This window comes from Scyliorhinus torazame, chromosome 24 (genome assembly GCF_047496885.1).
Source record: "Scyliorhinus torazame isolate Kashiwa2021f chromosome 24, sScyTor2.1, whole genome shotgun sequence".
Taxonomy (NCBI): domain Eukaryota; kingdom Metazoa; phylum Chordata; class Chondrichthyes; order Carcharhiniformes; family Scyliorhinidae; genus Scyliorhinus; species Scyliorhinus torazame.
In genome coordinates, this window is record NC_092730.1 from 7575973 (window position 1) to 7595258 (window position 19286).

General features: G+C 56.1%; 1 protein-coding gene across 1 annotated transcript; it reads right to left on the minus strand.

The window, feature by feature from the left end:
• Positions 1-443: 443 nt before the first annotated feature.
• On the minus strand, positions 444-19280 carry LOC140399859 (sorting nexin-6-like). The gene is made up of 6 exons (XM_072489320.1): positions 19248-19280; positions 15057-15096; positions 14828-14914; positions 2642-2801; positions 2319-2404; positions 444-1542 (listed from the first exon to the last, which is right to left on the minus strand). The coding sequence occupies exons 3-6, from the start codon at positions 14849-14851 to the stop codon at positions 1492-1494; spliced, it is 321 nt and encodes a 106-aa protein (XP_072345421.1). The 5' UTR covers positions 14852-14914; positions 15057-15096; positions 19248-19280; the 3' UTR covers positions 444-1491.
• Positions 19281-19286: the final 6 nt, after the last annotated feature.

A 19286-nucleotide genomic window follows, 5' to 3' on the forward strand; every position in this document is an offset into this window, starting at 1 on the left:
AGAGTAAAGCTCCCTCTACACTGTCCCCATCAAACACTCGCAGGGCAGGTACAGCACTTTGTTAGGTACTACCCGCAAACACTCATCTAACTGCGAGTACAGCAAGTAACTATTGACACTAGCAGAATCCAGCACCTCCTGTTTATGTCTCTGGATCCAGGTGTCATGGCAAACATGCATGCCTTGATGGACCCCATAAATGTTAATTTGACCACCTCCGGAAACCACAAGTTTCTGGCCCGATTTTCAGCTGAGCATTTTATTTACAAATCCAAGGTCAGAACATAAATGGGAGCTGCTGTAGTTTTAAATCAAGACTCCACAAACAATTGCATTAATAACCTGGGGCTCAAATCCGATTACTGTTCCACTCGATCAAACTAATCGTAAGAGATCAGTTTTGTAGTGTAAAAAATTTCATTTGTGTATTACACATCAGTGCATTTAATTTTCGGCTGAAGGAATTCAATCATTTTATTGAACATGCCCCAGCCTGCCTGTTCACAACGCCGAAGGACTGGGGAAAAACATAGTCATTGGCACACGAACCTTCAACAGAAGCAGCACGGCTGACAGATGCAAGTCTCGTCCCGTGTTTCATTAAGGAGGGAATGACTAGCTCCAAAATGGAAGTGTGTGAAAGCAGCGGTAGATGCAGAGTAAAGCTCCCTCTACACTCCCCCTCAAACACTCCCAGGACAGGTACAGCATGGGGTTAGATACAGAGTAAAGCTCCCTCTACACTGTCCCCATCAAACACTCCCAGGACAGGTACAGCACGGGGTTAGATACAGAGTAAAGCTCCCTCTACACTCGCCATCAAACACTCCCAGGACAGGTACAGCACGGGGTTAGATACAGAGTAAAGCTCCCAGGACAGGTACAGCACGGGGTTAGATACAGAGTAAAGCTTCCTCTACACTGTCCCCATCAAAAACTCCCAGGACAGGTACAGCATGGGGTTAGATACAGAGTAAAGCTTTCTCTACACTGTCCTGACCTAAAAAGCACACCTTCCAGTGGTTTGAAGAAATAAACCTCGTCACCTTGCACTACATGCCCATCAATGGGTGTGGCAGACATGCTGGGGATTGTCACTGGCACATCAGCCATCGTTTCCCCGTGTGGGTCAAACAAATAAATGAAACTGGGGCATCATGTATATCGAGGTTACCTACCCTGTGATCGGGTCCAGCGTGGAAAGAATAATCCAAGATCGATGAGCAGTGCTGTAGTCTGCAACTGGGGTATGGGGGTACCTCCACAAACTGCTATTCAATACCCCCTAAATGATGAAACATCCCCACCCCCAACCTGGGGGGGGGGGGGGGGGGGCGGGGAAAGAGAGAAAGAGGTCAGTCCCAATGACTGCACACCGCATTGCAATCCCCGGCCACAACGTAATTTGAACATGATAAAATGTTTTCCGGGAGGTAGGTGCAGGACCAGCGGTAGCTGCTTCTCTCTCTGGCTGGGTGCGTGGTGCGGCTACTATTCCTCTCGTAATGAGCTCAAGCAGTTCCTCAGTAGCAACAGGTTAGCCTGGAAACGCAGAGACACAATTATCTCAAAAATAGTTTCAGTAGATTCAAACGTCCCCCAATCGCAAATCAGTCAGAACGGGACCCCACCCCTCCGAGTCACAGGAGATACTGAGACCCGGGGACAAGAACTAGATTTGGGAAGGGAATTTCAGGGTACTTCCCTCTCCAGGCAGCCGACACCATGGCTGGTTTAGCACAGCGGGCTAAACAGATAGCCTGTAATGCAGAACAATGCCAGCAGTGCGGGTTCAATTCCCGTACCGGCCTCCCTGAACAGGTGCCGGAATGTGCCGACTAGGGTCTTTTCACAGTAACGTCACTGAAGCCTACTTGTGACGATAAGCAATTATTATTATGCCTATGGTGGAGCGATGGAAATTGGGACGGGGGTTAGGGGGCAGTGATTAGCTTCCCACAGATTGGGGAGGAACAGGCAAAACAGAATACAGCACCCAAAACACACGTATTAGAATCTCAAAAACACACACGGAGGCCATTCAGCCCGATGGTGCTGGCCCTCGGAAAGAAGAGTAATTTACTTCCCTAGATTTCTGCCCTGCCACAAACCGAATCCTGCACATTTTTCTCAAGTAGAAACGTGTTTATGGTCTTGGAAAGCAGCTTCAGAATTCAACTCCACCCCCCACCCAGCAACATGTTCCAACCATCACCCTGTGCAAAGGTGACATTTACTCCCTGCAACTCTTAAATCAGATACTGACGCAGCCAAGAGGGGCCCCGTTCAGTCTTCCCCAACATCCAGGGTGCACCTACCTTGGCATGTTTCAACTCCAGCTCCGTCATCTCGACCATGTTCTTGCGAAAGGCCGAGACTCTCCGAATTTTAAAGTCCGTCAGCTCTACGTGACAGAAAGGAGAGAGGAGAAAAAAAAATAGCAAGAGTTGCCCGGGGTAAATGTTTGCCAGCACCCCGAGTAAACCCATCGGAAAAAACTGCACCCGTATTCTCGACCCGCTCCCGAGTGACGGTGAAGTCAAATACGAGACACACTGACTTTTTATTTTAAAAACGGTAGAATGAAACCGTACGGATTCTGAACTTCAGGCTCTGGTAGGTCGGGGCCCTTCCCGATTACCTTGCTTGGCGGATTCAGAAAGCTTCTCGAATTTCTGACAGGACAGCAGCTGATTGGCCTCCGCGTGCTTCACGTCCTTGTTCTTCATGCGGGCTCGATCCAGAGCCTTGTTGGCGTTTTCGTAATCAGACAGAGATCGAGCTCTCCGATACAGCAGGTCCTGAGCAAAAATTCGGAGAAAAAAAAAATCACACTGGCGTGGCATCTCGAGCGTCGCCGCAAATAAAAAAAAAAAGGGCGCACAAAGTTTTTCGGCCCACACTCATCAGGAACGACCTTTTTAAGGGTTGGGAGGGGGGGGGGAAGGGAGCATAGGGTGAAAGTTGGCCGCAGTGGTATTCTCCGCCAACAGTTGCTGCCCTCCCAAGCTAGAATACTTTCTCACCATCACACAAATGAATAACGTGTTTATTTAAAATCTTTTACGGGATGGGGGCGTCGCTGTTTTGCTGCAGAGCATCTTGTAGACGGTACACACGGCTGTTACGGTGTGTCGGTGGTGGAGGGAGTGAATGTGGAAGGGGGAGCAATCAAGCAGGGCTGCTTTCAAGAATTTACAGTGCAGAAGGAGGCCATTCGGCCCATCGAGTCAGCACGGGCTCTTGGAAAGAGCACCCGACCCAAGCCCACACCTCCACCCTATCCCCATAACCCAGTAACCCCACCTAACACTAAGGGCAATTTTGGACACCAAGTGCAATTTAGCGTGGCCATTCCACCTAACCTGCACATCTTTGGGTTGTGGGGGCGAAACCCACGCAGACACGGGGAGAATGTGCAAACTCCACACGGACAGTGACCCGGAGCCGGATTCAAAACGCGGGACCTCGGCACCGTAAGGCTGCAGTGCTAACCCACTGTGGCACCGTGCTGCCCTGCACAGTGTAAGGATAGCGATCATTTGGGACTGTGAGGAGGGGGGGAGGAATTTCTTTGCTACGAGGGTTGTGAATTTGGGACAGGCGCGGGTTTCAAACTAATACCACAGCAGACAGTCTGGTAGCCCAGGGTGTGTTGCCAATGGTATGATTTGATCACCAAATCACAGGTCAACCGTGGCCAGCAAGGTGTACACACAAACTGCTCCTAATGTCGCCAAAATTATTCGAACTGCTCCGAAACCTCTCATTTATCTCCATTTCAGGTCACATTCCAAATAAATTGGTTGCAATTCAGGAGAAAGATCTTTACACGGGGAGCAGGAGAAAACTACCCCCACCCACACCGGACCCCAGTGAGTCAGCACCTTCAGGAGGGGAGGGACCCTGTACCCCAGTGAGAGTCAGCACCTTCAGGAGGGGAGGGGGACCCTGTACCCCAGTGAGAGTCAGCACCTTCAGGAGGGGAGGGAGAGTCTGTACCCCAGTGAGAGTCAGCACCTTCAGGAGAGGAGGGGCAGTCTGTACCCCAGTGAGAGTCAGCACCTTCAGGAGAGGAGGGGGGAGTCTGTACCCTAGTGAGAGTCAGCACCTTCAGGAGAGGAGGGGGAGTCTGCACCCCAGTGAGAGTCAGCACCTTCAAGAGAGGGGAGGGGGAGTCTGTACCCTAGTGAGAGTCAGCACCTTCAGGAGAGGAGGGGGACCCTGTATCCCAGTGAGAGTCAGCACCTTCAGGAGAGGAGGGAGACCCTGTATCCCAGTGAGAGTCAGCACCTTCAGGAGAGGAGGGGGAGTCTGTACCCCAGTGAGAGTCAGCACCTTGACGAGAGGAGAGGGACCCTGTACCCCAGTGAGGGTCAGCACCTTCAGGAGAGGAGGGGCAGTCTGTACCCCAGTGAGAGTCAGCACCTTCAAGAGAGGGGAGGGGGAGTCCGTACCCTCGTGAGAGTCAGCACCTTCAGGAGAGGAGGGGGAGTCTGTACCCCAGTGAGAGTCAGCACCTTCAGGAGAGGAGGGGGAGTCTGTACCCCAGTGAGAGTCAGCACAATCAGGAGAGGAGGGAACCCTGTACCCTAGTGAGAGTCAGCACCTTCAGGAGAGGAGGGGGAGTCTGTACCCCAGTGAGAGTCAGCACCTTCAGGAGAGGAGGGGGAGTCTGTACCCCAGTGAGAGTCAGGACTTTCAGGAGAGGAGGGGCAGTCTACCCCAGTGTGAGTCAGCACCTTCAGGAGAGGAGGGGGAGTCTGTACCCCAGTGAGGGTCAGCACCTTGAGGAGAGGAGGGGGAGTCTGTATCCCAGTGAGAGTCAGCACCTTCAGGAGAGGAGGGGGGAGTCTGTACCCTAGTGAGAGTCAGCACCTTCAGGAGAGGAGGGGGAGTCTGTACCCCAGTGAGAGTCAGCACCTTCAGGAGAGGAGGGGGAGTCTGTACCCCAGTGAGAGTCAGCACAATCAGGAGAGGAGGGAACCCTGTACCCTAGTGAGAGTCAGCACCTTCAGGAGAGGAGGGGGAGTCTGTACCCCAGTGAGAGTCAGCACCTTCAGGAGAGGAGGGAGACCCTGTACCCCAGTGAGGGTCAGCACCTTCAGGAGAGGAGGGGGAGTCTGTACCCCAGTGAGGGTCAGCACCTTCAGGAGAGGAGGGGCAGTCTGTACCCCAGTGAGGGTCAGCACCTTCAGGAGAGGAGGGAGACCCTGTACCCCAGTGAGGGTCAGCACCTTCAGGAGAGGAGGGGGAGTCTGTACCCCAGTGAGGGTCAGCACCTTCAGGAGAGGAGGGGGAGTCTGTACCCCAGTGAGAGTCAGCACCTTCAGGAGAGGAGGGAGAGTCTGTACCCCAGTGAGAGGCAGCACCTTCAGGAGAGGAGGGGCAGTCTGTACCCCAGTGAGAGTCAGCACCTTCAGGAGAGGAGGGGGAGTCTGGACCCCAGTGAGAGTCAGCACCTTCAGGAGAGGAGGGTACCCTGTATCCCAGTGAGAGTCTGCACCTTCAGGAGAGGAGGGAGACCCTGTACCCCAGTGAGAGTCAGCACCTTCAGGAGAGGAGGGGGTCTGTACCCCAGTGAGAGTCAGCACCTTCAGGAGAGGAGGGGGAGTGTGTAGCCCAGTGAGAGTCAGCACCTTGAGGAGAGGAGGGGGCCCCTGTACCCCAGTGAGAGTCAGCACCTTCAGGAGAGGAGGGGGACCCTGTACCCCAGTGAGAGTCAGCACCTTCAGGAGGGGAGGGAGAGTCTGTACCCCAGTGAGAGTCAGCACCTTCAGGAGAGGAGGGGGAGTCTGTACCCCGGTGAGAGTCAGCACCTTCAGGAGAGGAGGGGGAGTCTGTACCCCAGTGAGAGTCAGCACCTTCAGGAGAGGAGGGGCAGTCTGTACCCCAGTGAGAGTCTGTACCTTCAGCAGAGGAGGGACCCTGTCCCCCAGTGAGAGTCAGCACCATCAGGAATGGAGGGGGGAGTCTGTACCCCAGTGAGAGTCTGTACCCCAGTGAGAGTCAGCACCTTCAGGAGAGGAGGGGGAGTCTGTACCCAGTGAGAGTCAGCACCTTCAGGAGAGGAGGGGGTGTCTGTACCCCAGTGAGAGTCAGCACCTTCAGGAGAGGAGGGGGAGTCTGTACCCCAGTGAGTGTCAGCACCTTCAGGAGAGGAGGGGGACCCTGTACCCCAGTGAGAGTCAGCACCTTCAGGAGAGGAGGGGGAGTCTGTACCCCAGTGAGAGTCAGCACCTTCAGGAGAGGAGGGAACCCTGTACCCCAGTGAGAGTCAGCACCTTCAGGAGAGGAGGGGGTGTCTGTACCCCAGTGAGAGTCAGCACCTTCAGGAGAGGAGGGGGAGTCTGTACCCCAGTGAGTGTCAGCACCTTCAGGAGAGGAGGGGGACCCTGTACCCCAGTGAGAGTCAGCACCTTCAGGAGAGGAGGGAGAGTCTGTACCCCAGTGAGAGTCAGCACCTTCAGGAGAGGAGGGGGAGTCTGTACCCCAGTGAGAGTCAGCACCTTCAGGAGAGGAGGGAGAGTCTGTACCCCAGTGAGAGTCAGCACCTTCAGGAGAGGAGGGGGACCCTGTACCCCAGTGAGAGTCAGCACCTTCAGGAGGGGAGGGAGAGTCTGTAGACCAGTGAGAGTCAGCACCTTCAGGAGAGGAGGGGGAGTCTGTACCCCAGTGAGAGTCAGCACCTTCAGGAGAGGAGGGGGAGTGTGTAGCCCAGTGAGAGTCAGCACCTTGAGGAGAGGAGGGGGCCCCTGTACCCCAGTGAGAGTCAGCACCTTCAGGAGAGGAGGGGGACCCTGTACCCCAGTGAGAGTCAGCACCTTCAGGAGGGGAGGGAGAGTCTGTACCCCAGTGAGAGTCAGCACCTTCAGGAGGGGAGGGAGAGTCTGTACCCCAGTGAGAGTCAGCACCTTCAGGAGGGGAGGGAGAGTCTGTAGACCAGTGAGAGTCAGCACCTTCAGGAGAGGAGGGGGAGTCTGTACCCCAGTGAGAGTCAGCACCTTCAGGAGAGGAGGGGGAGTGTGTAGCCCAGTGAGAGTCAGCACCTTGAGGAGAGGAGGGGGCCCCTGTACCCCAGTGAGAGTCAGCACCTTCAGGAGAGGAGGGGGACCCTGTACCCCAGTGAGAGTCAGCACCTTCAGGAGGGGAGGGAGAGTCTGTACCCCAGTGAGAGTCAGCACCTTCAGGAGAGGAGGGGGAGTCTGTACCCCGGTGAGAGTCAGCACCTTCAGGAGAGGAGGGGGAGTCTGTACCCCAGTGAGAGTCAGCACCTTCAGGAGGGGAGGGAGAGTCTGTACCCCAGTGAGAGTCAGCACCTTCAGGAGAGGAGGGGGAGTCTGTACCCCGGTGAGAGTCAGCACCTTCAGGAGAGGAGGGGGAGTCTGTACCCCGGTGAGAGTCAGCACCTTCAGGAGAGGAGGGGCAGTCTGTACCCCAGTGAGAGTCTGTACCTTCAGCAGAGGAGGGACCCTGTCCCCCAGTGAGAGTCAGCACCATCAGGAGTGGAGGGGGGAGTCTGTACCCCAGTGAGAGTCTGTACCCCAGTGAGAGTCAGCACCTTCAGGAGAGGAGGGGACCCTGTACCCCAGTGAGAGTCAGCACCTTCAGGAGAGGAGGGGGTCTGTACCCCAGTGAGTGTCAGCACCTTCAGGAGAGGAGGGGGAGTCTGTACCCCAGTGAGAGTCAGCACCTTCAGGAGAGGAGGGGGACCCTGTACCCCGGTGAGAGTCAGCACCTTCAGGAGGGGAGGGAGAGTCTGTACCCCAGTGAGAGTCAGCAGCTTCAGGAGAGGAGGGGGACCCTGTACCCCAGTGAGAGTCAGCACCTTCAGGAGAGGAGGGAACCCTGTACCCCAGTGAGAGTCAGCACCTTCAGGAGAGGAGGGGGTGTCTGTACCCCAGTGAGAGTCAGCACCTTCAGGAGAGGAGGGGGAGTCTGTACCCCAGTGAGTGTCAGCACCTTCAGGAGAGGAGGGGGAGTCTGTACCCCAGTGAGTGTCAGCACCTTCAGGAGAGGAGGGGGACCCTGTACTCCAGTGAGAGTCAGCACCTTCAGGAGAGGAGGGGGAGTCTGTACCCCAGTGAGAGTCAGCACCTTCAGGAGAGGAGGGGGAGTCTGTACCCCAGTGAGAGTCTGCACCTTCGGGAGAGAAGGGGACCCTGTACCCCATTGAGAGTCAGCACCTTCGGGAGAGAAGGGGACCCTGTACCCCAGTGAGAGTCAGCACCTTCGGGAGAGAAGGGGACCCTGTACCCCATTGAGAGTCAGCACATTCAGGAGATGAGGGGGACCCTGTACCCCAGTGAGAGTCTGCACCTTCAGGAGAGGAGGGGACCCTGTACCCCAGTGAGAGTCTGCACCTTCAGGAGAGGAGGGGGAGTCTGTACCCCAGAGAGAGTCAGCGCCATCAGGAGAGGAGGGGGAGTCTGTACCCCAGTGAGAGTCAGCACCTTCAGGAGAGGAGGGGGACCCTGTACCCCAGTGAGAGTCAGCACCTTCAGGAGAGGAGGCGGAGTCTGTACCCCAGTGAGAGTCAGCACCTTCAGGAGGGGAGGGGGAGTCTGTACCCCAGTGAGAGTCAGCACCTTCAGGAGAGGAGGGGGACCCTGTACCCCAGTGAGAGTCAGCACCTTCGGGAGAGGAGGGGGACCCTGTACCCCAGTGAGAATCAGCACATTCAGGAGATGAGGGGGACCCTGTACCCCAGTGAGAGTCTGCACCTTCAGGAGAGGAGGGGACCCTGTACCCCAGTGAGAGTCTGCACCTTCAGGAGAGGAGGGGGAGTCTGTACCCCAGTGAGAGTCAGCGCCTTCAGGAGAGGAGGGGGAGTCTGTACCCCAGTGAGAGTCAGCACCTTCAGGAGAGGAGGGGGACCCTGTACCCCAGTGAGAGTCAGCACCTTGAGGAGAGGAGGGGGACCCTGTACCCCAGTGAGAGTCAGCACCTTCAGGAGGGGAGGGGGACCCTGTACCCCAGTGAGAGTCAGCACCTTCAGGAGAGGAGGGGGAGTGTGTAGCCCAGTGAGAGTCAGCACCTTCAGGAGAGGAGGGGGAGTCTATACCCCAGTGAGAGTCAGCACCTTGAGGAGAGGAGGGGGACCCTGTACCCCAGTGAGAGTCAGCACCTTCGGGAGAGAAGGGGACCCTGTACCCCAGTGAGAGTCAGCACATTCAGGAGAGGAGGGGGACCCTGTACCCCAGTGAGAGTCAGCACCTTCAGGAGAGGAGGGGACCCTGTACCCCAGTGAGAGTCAGCACCTTCAGGAGAGGAGGAGGACTGTACCCCAGTGAGAGTCAGCACCTTCAGGAGAGGAGGGAACCCTGTACCCCAGTGAGAGTCAGCACCTTCAGGAGAGGAGGGGGTGTCTGTACCCCAGTGAGAGTCAGCACCTTCAGGAGAGGAGGGGGAGTCTGTACCCCAGTGAGTGTCAGCACCTTCAGGAGAGGAGGGGGAGTCTGTACCCCAGTGAGTGTCAGCACCTTCAGGAGAGGAGGGGGACCCTGAACCCCAGTGAGAGTCAGCACCTTCAGGAGAGGAGGGGGAGTCTGTACCCCAGTGAGAGTCAGCACCTTCAGGAGAGGAGGGGACCCTGTACCCCATTGAGAGTCAGCACATTCAGGAGAGGAGGAGGACTGTACCCCAGTGAGAGTCAGCACCTTCAGGAGAGGAGGGAACCCTGTACCCCAGTGAGAGTCAGCACCTTCAGGAGAGGAGGGGGTGTCTGTACCCCAGTGAGAGTCAGCACCTTCAGGAGAGGAGGGGGAGTCTGTACCCCAGTGAGTGTCAGCACCTTCAGGAGAGGAGGGGGACCCTGTACCCCAGTGAGAGTCAGCACCTTCAGGAGAGGAGGGGGAGTCTGTACCCCAGTGAGAGTCAGCACCTTCAGGAGAGGAGGGAGAGTCTGTACCCCAGTGAGAGTCAGCACCTTCAGGAGAGGAGGGGGAGTCTGTACCCCAGTGAGAGTCAGCACCTTCAGGAGAGGAGGGGGACCCTGTACCCCAGTGAGAGTCAGCACCTTCAGGAGAGGAGGAGGACCCTGTACCCCAGTGAGAGTCAGCACCTTCAGGAGGGGAGGGAGAGTCTGTAGACCAGTGAGAGTCAGCACCTTCAGGAGAGGAGGGGGAGTCTGTACCCCAGTGAGAGTCAGCACCTTCAGGAGAGGAGGGGGAGTGTGTAGCCCAGTGAGAGTCAGCACCTTGAGGAGAGGAGGGGGCCCCTGTACCCCAGTGAGAGTCAGCACCTTCAGGAGAGGAGGGGGACCCTGTACCCCAGTGAGAGTCAGCAACTTCAGGAGGGGAGGGAGAGTCTGTACCCCAGTGAGAGTCAGCACCTTCAGGAGAGGAGGGGGAGTCTGTACCCCGGTGAGAGTCAGCACCTTCAGGAGAGGAGGGGGAGTCTGTACCCCAGTGAGAGTCAGCACCTTCAGGAGTGGAGGGGGGAGTCTGTACCCCAGTGAGAGTCTGTACCCCAGTGAGAGTCAGCACCTTCAGGAGAGGAGGGGACCCTGTACCCCAGTGAGAGTCAGCACCTTCAGGAGAGGAGGGGGTCTGTACCCCAGTGAGTGTCAGCACCTTCAGGAGAGGAGGGGGAGTCTGTACCCCAGTGAGAGTCAGCACCTTCAGGAGAGGAGGGGGACCCTGTACCCCGGTGAGAGTCAGCACCTTCAGGAGGGGAGGGAGAGTCTGTACCCCAGTGAGAGTCAGCAGCTTCAGGAGAGGAGGGGGACCCTGTACCCCAGTGAGAGGCAGCACCTTCAGGAGAGGAGGGGGAGTCTGTACCCCCAGTGAGTGTCAGCACCTTCAGGAGAGGAGGGGGACCCTGTACCCCAGTGAGAGTCAGCACCTTCAGGAGAGGAGGGGGTGTCTGTACCCCCAGTGAGTGTCAGCACCTTCAGGAGAGGAGGGGGAGTCTGTACCCCAGTGAGAGTCAGCACCTTCAGGAGAGGAGGGGGAGTCTGTACCCCAGTGAGTGTCAGCACCTTCAGGAGAGGAGGGGACCCTGTACCCCAGTGAGAGTCAGCACCTTCAGGAGAGGAGGGGGAGTCTGTACCCCAGTGAGTGTCAGCACCTTCAGGAGAGGAGGGGGACCCTGTACTCCAGTGAGAGTCAGCACCTTCAGGAGAGGAGGAGGACTGTACCCCAGTGAGAGTCAGCACCTTCAGGAGAGGAGGGAACCCTGTACCCCAGTGAGAGTCAGCACCTTCAGGAGAGGAGGGGGTGTCTGTACCCCATTGAGAGTCAGCACCTTCAGGAGAGGAGGGGGAGTCTGTACCCCAGTGAGTGTCAGCACCTTCAGGAGAGGAGGGGGAGTCTGTACCCCAGTGAGAGTCAGCACCTTCAGGAGAGGAGGGGGAGTCTGTACCCCAGTGAGAGTCTGCACCTTCGGGAGAGAAGGGGACCCTGTACCCCATTGAGAGTCAGCACCTTCGGGAGAGAAGGGGACCCTGTACCCCAGTGAGAGTCAGCACCTTCGGGAGAGAAGGGGACCCTGTACCCCATTGAGAGTCAGCACATTCAGGAGATGAGGGGGACCCTGTACCCCAGTGAGAGTCTGCACCTTCAGGAGAGGAGGGGACCCTGTACCCCAGTGAGAGTCAGCACCTTCAGGAGAGGAGGGGGAGTCTGTACCCCAGTGAGAGTCAGCGCCTTCAGGAGAGGAGGGGGAGTCTGTACCCCAGTGAGAGTCAGCACCTTCAGGAGAGGAGGGGGACCCTGTACCCCAGTGAGAGTCAGCACCTTCGGGAGAGAAGGGGACCCTGTACCCCAGTGAGAGTCAGCACCTTCAGGAGAGGAGGGGACCCTGTACCCCAGTGAGAGTCAGCACCTTCAGGAGAGGAGGGGACCCTGTACCCCAGTGAGAGTCAGCACCTTCAGGAGAGGAGGAGGACTGTACCCCAGTGAGAGTCAGCACCTTCAGGAGAGGAGGGGGTGTCTGTACCCCAGTGAGAGTCAGCACCTTCAGGAGAGGAGGGGGAGTCTGTACCCCAGTGAGTGTCAGCACCTTCAGGAGAGGAGGGGGAGTCTGTACCCCAGTGAGTGTCAGCACCTTCAGGAGAGGAGGGGGACCCTGTACTCCAGTGAGAGTCAGCACCTTCAGGAGAGGAGGGACCCTGTACTCCAGTGAGAGTCAGCACCTTCAGGAGAGGAGGGGGAGTCTGTACCCCAGTGAGAGTCAGCACCTTCAGGAGAGGAGGGGGAGTCTGTACTCCAGTGAGAGTCAGGACCTTCAGGAGAGGAGGGAGACCCTGTACCCCAGTGGGAGTCAGCACCTTCAGGAGAGGAGGGGGACCCTGTACCCCAGTGAGAGTCAGCACCTTCAGGAGAGGAGGGGGACCCTGTACCCCAGTGAGAGTCAGCACCTTCGGGAGAGAAGGGGACCCTGTACCCCATTGAGAGTCAGCACATTCAGGAGATGAGGGGGACCCTGTACCCCAGTGAGAGTCTGCACCTTCAGGAGAGGAGGGGGAGTCTGTACCCCAGTGAGAGTCAGCGCCTTCAGGAGAGGAGGGGGAGTCTGTACCCCAGTGAGAGTCAGCACCTTCAGGAGAGGAGGGGGACCCTGTACCCCAGTGAGAGTCAGCACCTTGAGGAGAGGAGGGGGACCCTGTACCCCAGTGAGAGTCAGCACCTTGAGGAGAGGAGGGGGAGTCTGTACCCCAGTGAGAGTCAGCACCTTCAGGAGAGGAGGGGGACCCTGTACCCCAGTGAGAGTCAGCACCTTCAGGAGAGGAGGGGGAGTCTGTACCCCAGTGAGAGTCAGCACCTTCAGGAGAGGAGGGGGACCCTGTACCCCAGTGAGTGTCTGCACCTTCGGGAGAGGAGGGGGAGTCTGTACCCCAGTGAGAGTCAGCACCTTCAGGAGAGGAGGGGGACCCTGTACCCCAGTGAGAGTCAGCACCTTCAGGAGAGGAGGGGGAGTCTGTACCCCAGTGAGAGTCAGCACCTTCAGGAGAGGAGGGGACCCTGTACCCCAGTGAGAGTCAGCACCTTCAGGAGAGGAGGGGGAGTCTGTACCCCAGTGAGAGTCTGTACCTTCAGGAGAGGAGGGGGAGTCTGTACCCCAGTGAGAGTCTGTACCTTCAGGACAGGAGGGGACCCTGTACCCCAGTGAGAGTCAGCACCTTCGGGAGAGAAGGGGACCCTGTACCCCATTGAGAGTCAGCACATTCAGGAGATGAGGGGGACCCTGTACCCCAGTGAGAGTCTGCACCTTCAGGAGAGGAGGGGACCCTGTACCCCAGTGAGAGTCAGAACCTTCAGGAGAGGAGGGGGAGTCTGTACCCCAGTGAGAGTCAGCACCTTCAGGAGAGGAGGGACCCTGTATCCCAGTGAGAGTCAGCACCTTCAGGAGAGGAGGGGGAGTCTCTACCCCAGTGAGAGTCAGCACCTTCAGGTGAGGAGGGACCCTGTATCCCAGTGCGAGTCAGCACCTTCAGGAGAGGAGGGGGAGTCTCTACCCCAGTGAGAGTCAGCACCTTCAGGTGAGGAGGGACCCTGTATCCCAGTGCGAGTCAGCACCTTCAGGAGAGGAGGGGTGTCCCTGTACCCCAGTGAGAGTCAGCACCTTCAGGAGTGGAGGGAGAGTCTGTACCCCAGTGAGAGTCAGCACCTTCAGGAGAGGAGGGGGAGTCTGTACCCCAGTGAGAGTCAGCACCTTCAGGAGAGGAGGGTGAGTCTGTACCCCAGTGAGAGTCAGCACCTTCAGGAGAGGAGGGGGACCCTGTACCCCAGTGAGAGTCAGCACCTTCAGGAGTGGAGGGAGAGTCTGTACCCCAGTGAGAGTCAGCACCTTCAGGTGAGGAGGGACCCTGTATCCCAGTGCGAGTCAGCACCTTCAGGAGAGGAGGGGTGTCCCTGTACCCCAGTGAGAGTCAGCACCTTCAGGAGTGGAGGGAGAGTCTGTACCCCAGTGAGAGTCAGCACCTTCAGGAGAGGAGGGGGAGTCTGTACCCCAGTGAGAGTCAGCACCTTCAGGAGAGGAGGGTGAGTCTGTACCCCAGTGAGAGTCAGCACCTTCAGGAGAGGAGGGGGACCCTGTACCCCAGTGAGAGTCAGCACCTTCAGGAGAGGAGGGGGAGTCTGTACCCCAGTGAGAGTCTGTACCTTCAGGACAGGAGGGGACCCTGTACCCCAGTGAGAGTCAGCACCTTCAGGAGAGGAGGGAGACCCTGTACCCCAGTGAGAGTCAGCACCTTCAGGAGAGGAGGCGGACTCTGTACCCCAGTGAGAGTCAGCACCTTCAGGAGAGGAGGGGGAGTCTGTACCCCAGTGAGAGTCAGCACCTTCAGGAGAGGAGGGACCCTGTATCCCAGTGAGAGTCAGCACCTTCAGGAGTGGAGGGAGAGTCTGTACCCCAGTGAGAGTCAGCACCTTCAGGAGAGGAGGGAGAGTCTGTACCCCAGTGAGAGTCAGCACCTTCAGGAGAGGAGGGGGAGTCTGTACCCCAGTGAGAGTCAGCACCTTCAGGAGAGGAGGGGGAGTCTGTACCCCAGTGAGAGTCAGCACCTTCTGGAGAGGAGGGGGAGTCTGTACCCCAGTGAGAGTCAGCACCTTCAGGAGAGGAGGGGGAGTCTGTACCCCAGTGAGAGTCAGCACCTTCAGGAGAGGAGGGGGAGTCTGTACCCCAGTGAGAGTCAGTACCTTCAGGAGGGGAGGGGGGGTCTGTACCCCAGTGAGAGTCAGCACCTTCAGGAGAGGAGGGGCAGTCTCTACCCCAGTGAGAGTCCGCACCTTCAGAATGAAGGAGACCCACACTTGAGTGTTCGATGAAGAGAGTCTGTGGGTGTTTGGAAATATACAGTGGGTGACAAAAGGTGGATACTTACCTTCGCAGCTTGCGAGTCTCTCATGTAATATCTCAACAAGTCGGACAGTTTCAAGTCTTCGTCAGAGGCTACCCGACCTTCCAGTTTCTGGGGAGTAACAGAGATGGTTCAAGCCTCATTGAGCCATTGGTTTGCTGCAGGCAGTGAGAGTTATAGCGGAGGGGAATGTGGGATTGGGTAATGACACTGCACACCAGAACTGAAATCAGAGGAAGTTATTGCTCCTTACCCTGAGCTTCTCAAAAAGTTCTGCAAGTTTGAGGAAGTTTCTGCGAAGAAAGAAAGGGAGAGAGAAAGTGTGAATGGGGAAGTTAACCTCACTGATCATGCTGAAAACTTAAGTTAACAGACTGTCCTGCACAACATTCAGAGGACAGCTATCTGCACACATCAAACACTCCCAGCACAGGTACAGCACGGGGTTAGATACAGAGTAAAGCTCCCTCTACACTGTCCCCATCAAACACTCCCAGGACAGGTACAGCACGGGGTTAGATACAGAGTAAAGCTCCCTCTACACTGTCCCCATCAAACACTCCCAGGACAGGTACAGCACGGGGTTAGATACAGAGTAAAGCTCCCTCTACACTGTCCCCATCAAACACTCCCAGGACAGGTACAGCACAGGGTTAGATACAGAGTAAAGCTCCCTCTACACTGTCCCCATCAAACACTCCCAGGACAGGTACAGCACGGGGTTAGATACAGAGTAAAGCTCACTCTACACTGTCCCCATCAAACACTCCCTGGACAGGTACAGCACGGGGTTAGATACAGAGTAAAGCTCCCTCTACACTGTCCCCATCAAACACTCCCAGGACAGGTACAGCACGGGGTTCGATACAGAGTAAAGCTCCCTCTACACTGTCCCCATCAAACACTCCCAGGACAGGTACAGCACGGGGTTAGATACAGAGTAAAGCTCCCTCTACACTGTCCCCATCAAACACTCCCAGGACAGGTACAGCACGGGGTTAGATACAGAGTAAAGCTCTCTCTACACTGTCCCCATCAAACACTCCCAGGACAGGTACAGCACGGGGTTAGATACAGAGTAAAGCTCCCTCTACACTGTCCCCATCAAACACTCGCAGGACAGGTACAGCACGGGGTTAGATACAGAGTAAAGCTCCCTCTACACTGTCCCCATCAAACACTCCCAGGACAGGTACAGCACGGGGTTAGATACAGAGTGAAGCTCCCTCTACACTGTCCCCATCAAACACTCCCAGGACAGGTCCAGCACAGTGTTAGATACAGAGTAAAGCTCCCTCTACACTGTCCCCATCAAACACTCCCAGGACAGGTACAGCACGGGGTTAGATACAGAGTAAAGCTCCCTTTACACTGTCCCCGTCAAACACTCCCAGGACAGGCACAGCACGGGGTTAGATACAGAGTAAAGCTCCCTCTACACTGTCCCCATCAAACACTCCCAGGACAGGTACAGCACGGGGTTAGATACAGAGTAAAGCTCCCTCTACACTGTCCCCATCAAACACTCCCAGGACAGGTACAGCACGGGGTTAGATACAGAGTAAAGCTCCCTCTACACTGTCCCCATCAAACACACCCAGGACAGGGACAGCACGGGGTTAGATACAGAGTTAAGCTCCCTCTACACTGTCCCCATCAAACACTCCCAGGACAGGGACAGCACGGGGTTAGATACAGAGTAAAGCTCCCTTTACACTGTCCCGGTCAAACACTCCCAGGACAGGCACAGCACGGGGTTAGATACAGAGTAAAGCTCCCTCTACACTGTCCCCATCAAACACACCCAGGACAGGTACACACAGGGTTAGATACAGAGTAAAGCTCCCTCTACACTTTCCCCATCAAACACGCCCAGGACAGGTACAGCACGGGGTTAGATGCAGAGTAAAGCTCCCTCTACACTGTCCCCATCAAACACTCCCAGGACAGGTACAGCACGGGGTTAGATACAGAGTAAAGCTCCCTCTACACTGTCCCCATTAAACACACCCAGGACAGACACAGCACGGGGTTAGATACAGAGTGAAGCTCCCTCTACACTGTCCCCATCAAACACTCCCAGGACAGGTACAGCACGGGGTTAGATACAGAGTAAAGCTCCCTCTACACTGTCCCCATCAAACACTCCCAGGACAGGTACAGCACGGGGTTAGATACAGAGTAAAGCTCCCTTTACACTGTCTCCGTCAAACACTCCCAGGACAGGTACAGCACGGGGTTAAATACAGAGTAAAGCTCCCTCTACACTGTCCCCATCAAACACGCACAGGACAGGTACAGCACAGGGTTAGATACAGAGTAAAGCTCCCTCTACACTTTCCCCATCAAACACGCCCAGGACAGGTACAGCACGGGGTTAGATACAGAGTAAAATTCCCTCTACACTGTCTGCACCAAACACTCCCAGGACAGGTACAGCACGCGGTTAGATACAGAGTAAAGCTCCCTCTACACTGTCCCCATCAAACACTCCCGGGACAGGCACAGCACGGGGTTAGATACAGAGTAAAGCTCCCTCTACACTGTCCCCATCAAACACGCCCAGGACAGGTACAGCACAGGGTTAGATACAGAGTAAAGCTCCCTCTACACTTTCCCCATCAAACACGCCGAGGACAGGTACAGCACGGGGTTAGATACAGTGTAAAGTTCCCTCTACACTGTCTGCATCAAACACTCCCGGGACAGGTACAGCACGGGGTTAGATACAGAGTAAAGCTCCCTCTACACTGTCCCCATCAAACACTCCCGGGACAGGTACAGCACGGGGTTAGATACAGAGTAAAGCTCCCTCTACACTGTCCCCATCAAACACTCCCAGGACAGGTACAGCACGGGGTTAGATACAGAGTAAAGCTCCCTCTACACTGTCCCCATCAAACACTCCCAGGACAGGCACAGCACGGGGTTAGATACAGAGTAAAGCTCCCTCTACACTGTCCCCATCAAACACTCCCAGGACAGGTACAGCACGGGGTTAGATACAGAGTAAAGCTCCGTCTACACTGCCCCCATCAAACACTCCCAGGACAGGTACAGCATGGGGTTAGATACAGAGTAAAGCTCCCTCTACACTGTCCCCATCAAACACTCCCAGGACAGGTACAGCACGGGGTTAGATACAGAGTAAAGCTCCCTCTGCACTGTCCCCATCAAACACTCCCAGGACAGGTACAGCACGGGGTTAGATACAGAGTAAAGCTCCCTCTGCACTGTCCCCATCAAACACTCCCAGGACAGGTACAGCACGGGGTTAGATACAGAGTAAAGCTCCCTCTACACTGTCCCCATCAAACACTCCCGGGACAGGTACAGCACGGGGTTAGATACAGAGTAAAGCTCCCTCTACACTGTCCCCATCAAACACTCCCGGGACAGGTACAGCACGGGGTTAGATTCAGAGTAAAGCTCCCTCTACACTGTCCCCAACAAACACTCCCAGGACAGGTACAGCACGGAGTTAGATACAGAGTAAAGCTCCCTCTACACTGTCCCCATCAAACACTCCCAGGACAGGTACAGCACGGGGTTAGATACAGAGTAAAGCTTCCTCTGCACTGTCCCCATCAAACACTCCCAGGACAGGTACAGCACGGGGTTAGATACAGAGTAAAGCTCCCTCTACACTGTCCCCGTCAAACACTCCCAGGACAGGCACAGCACGGGGTTAGATACAGAGTAAAGCTCCCTCTACACTGTCCCCATCAAACACTCCCGGGACAGGTACAGCACGGGGTTCGATACAGAGTAAAGCTCCCTCTACACTGTCCCCATCAAACACTCCCAGGACAGGTACAGCACGGGGTTAGATACAGAGTAAAGCTCCCTCTACACTGTCCCCATCAAACACTCCAGGACAGGTACAGCACGGGGTTAGATACAGAGTAAAGCTCCCTCTACACTGTCCCCATCAAACACTCCCAGGACAGGTACAGCACGGGGTTAGATACAGAGTAAAGCTCCCTCTACACTGTCCCCATCAAACACTCCCAGGACAGGTACAGCACGGGGTTAGATACAGAGTAAAGCTCCCTCTACACTGTGCCCATCAAACACTCCCAGGACAGGTACAGCACGGGGTTAGATACAGAGTAAAGCTCCCACTACACTGGCCCCATGAAACACTCCCAGGACAGGTACAGCACGGGGTTAGATACAGAGTAAAGCTCCCTCTACACTGTCCCCATCAAACACTCCCAGGACAGGTACAGCACGGGGTTAGATACAGAGTAAAGCTCCCTCTACACTGTCCCCATCAAACACTCCAGGACAGGTACAGCACGGGGTTAGATACAGAGTCAAGCTCCCTCTACACTGTCCCCATCAAACACTCCCAGGACAGGTACAGCACGGGGTTAGGTAGGCAGCCACTTTCCCACCCCGCACAGTAATAATCAGGGTAAAAATAAATTAACGGTCGTACTTGCTGATTGGGTTGGAGTCCAGAGTGCCCAGTCCAGAC

Coding starts and splice junctions, on each gene's coding strand:
- LOC140399859 (XM_072489320.1), bottom strand. CDS start 14,851: ATGAGAGACTCGCAAGCTGCGAAG. Junction 2,802..14,827: donor GAGACTCGCAAGCTGCGAAG/GTAAGTATCCAC, acceptor ATTTTTGCTCAG/GACCTGCTGTATCGGAGAGC. Junction 2,405..2,641: donor TTCTGAATCCGCCAAGCAAG/GTAATCGGGAAG, acceptor TCTGTCACGTAG/AGCTGACGGACTTTAAAATT.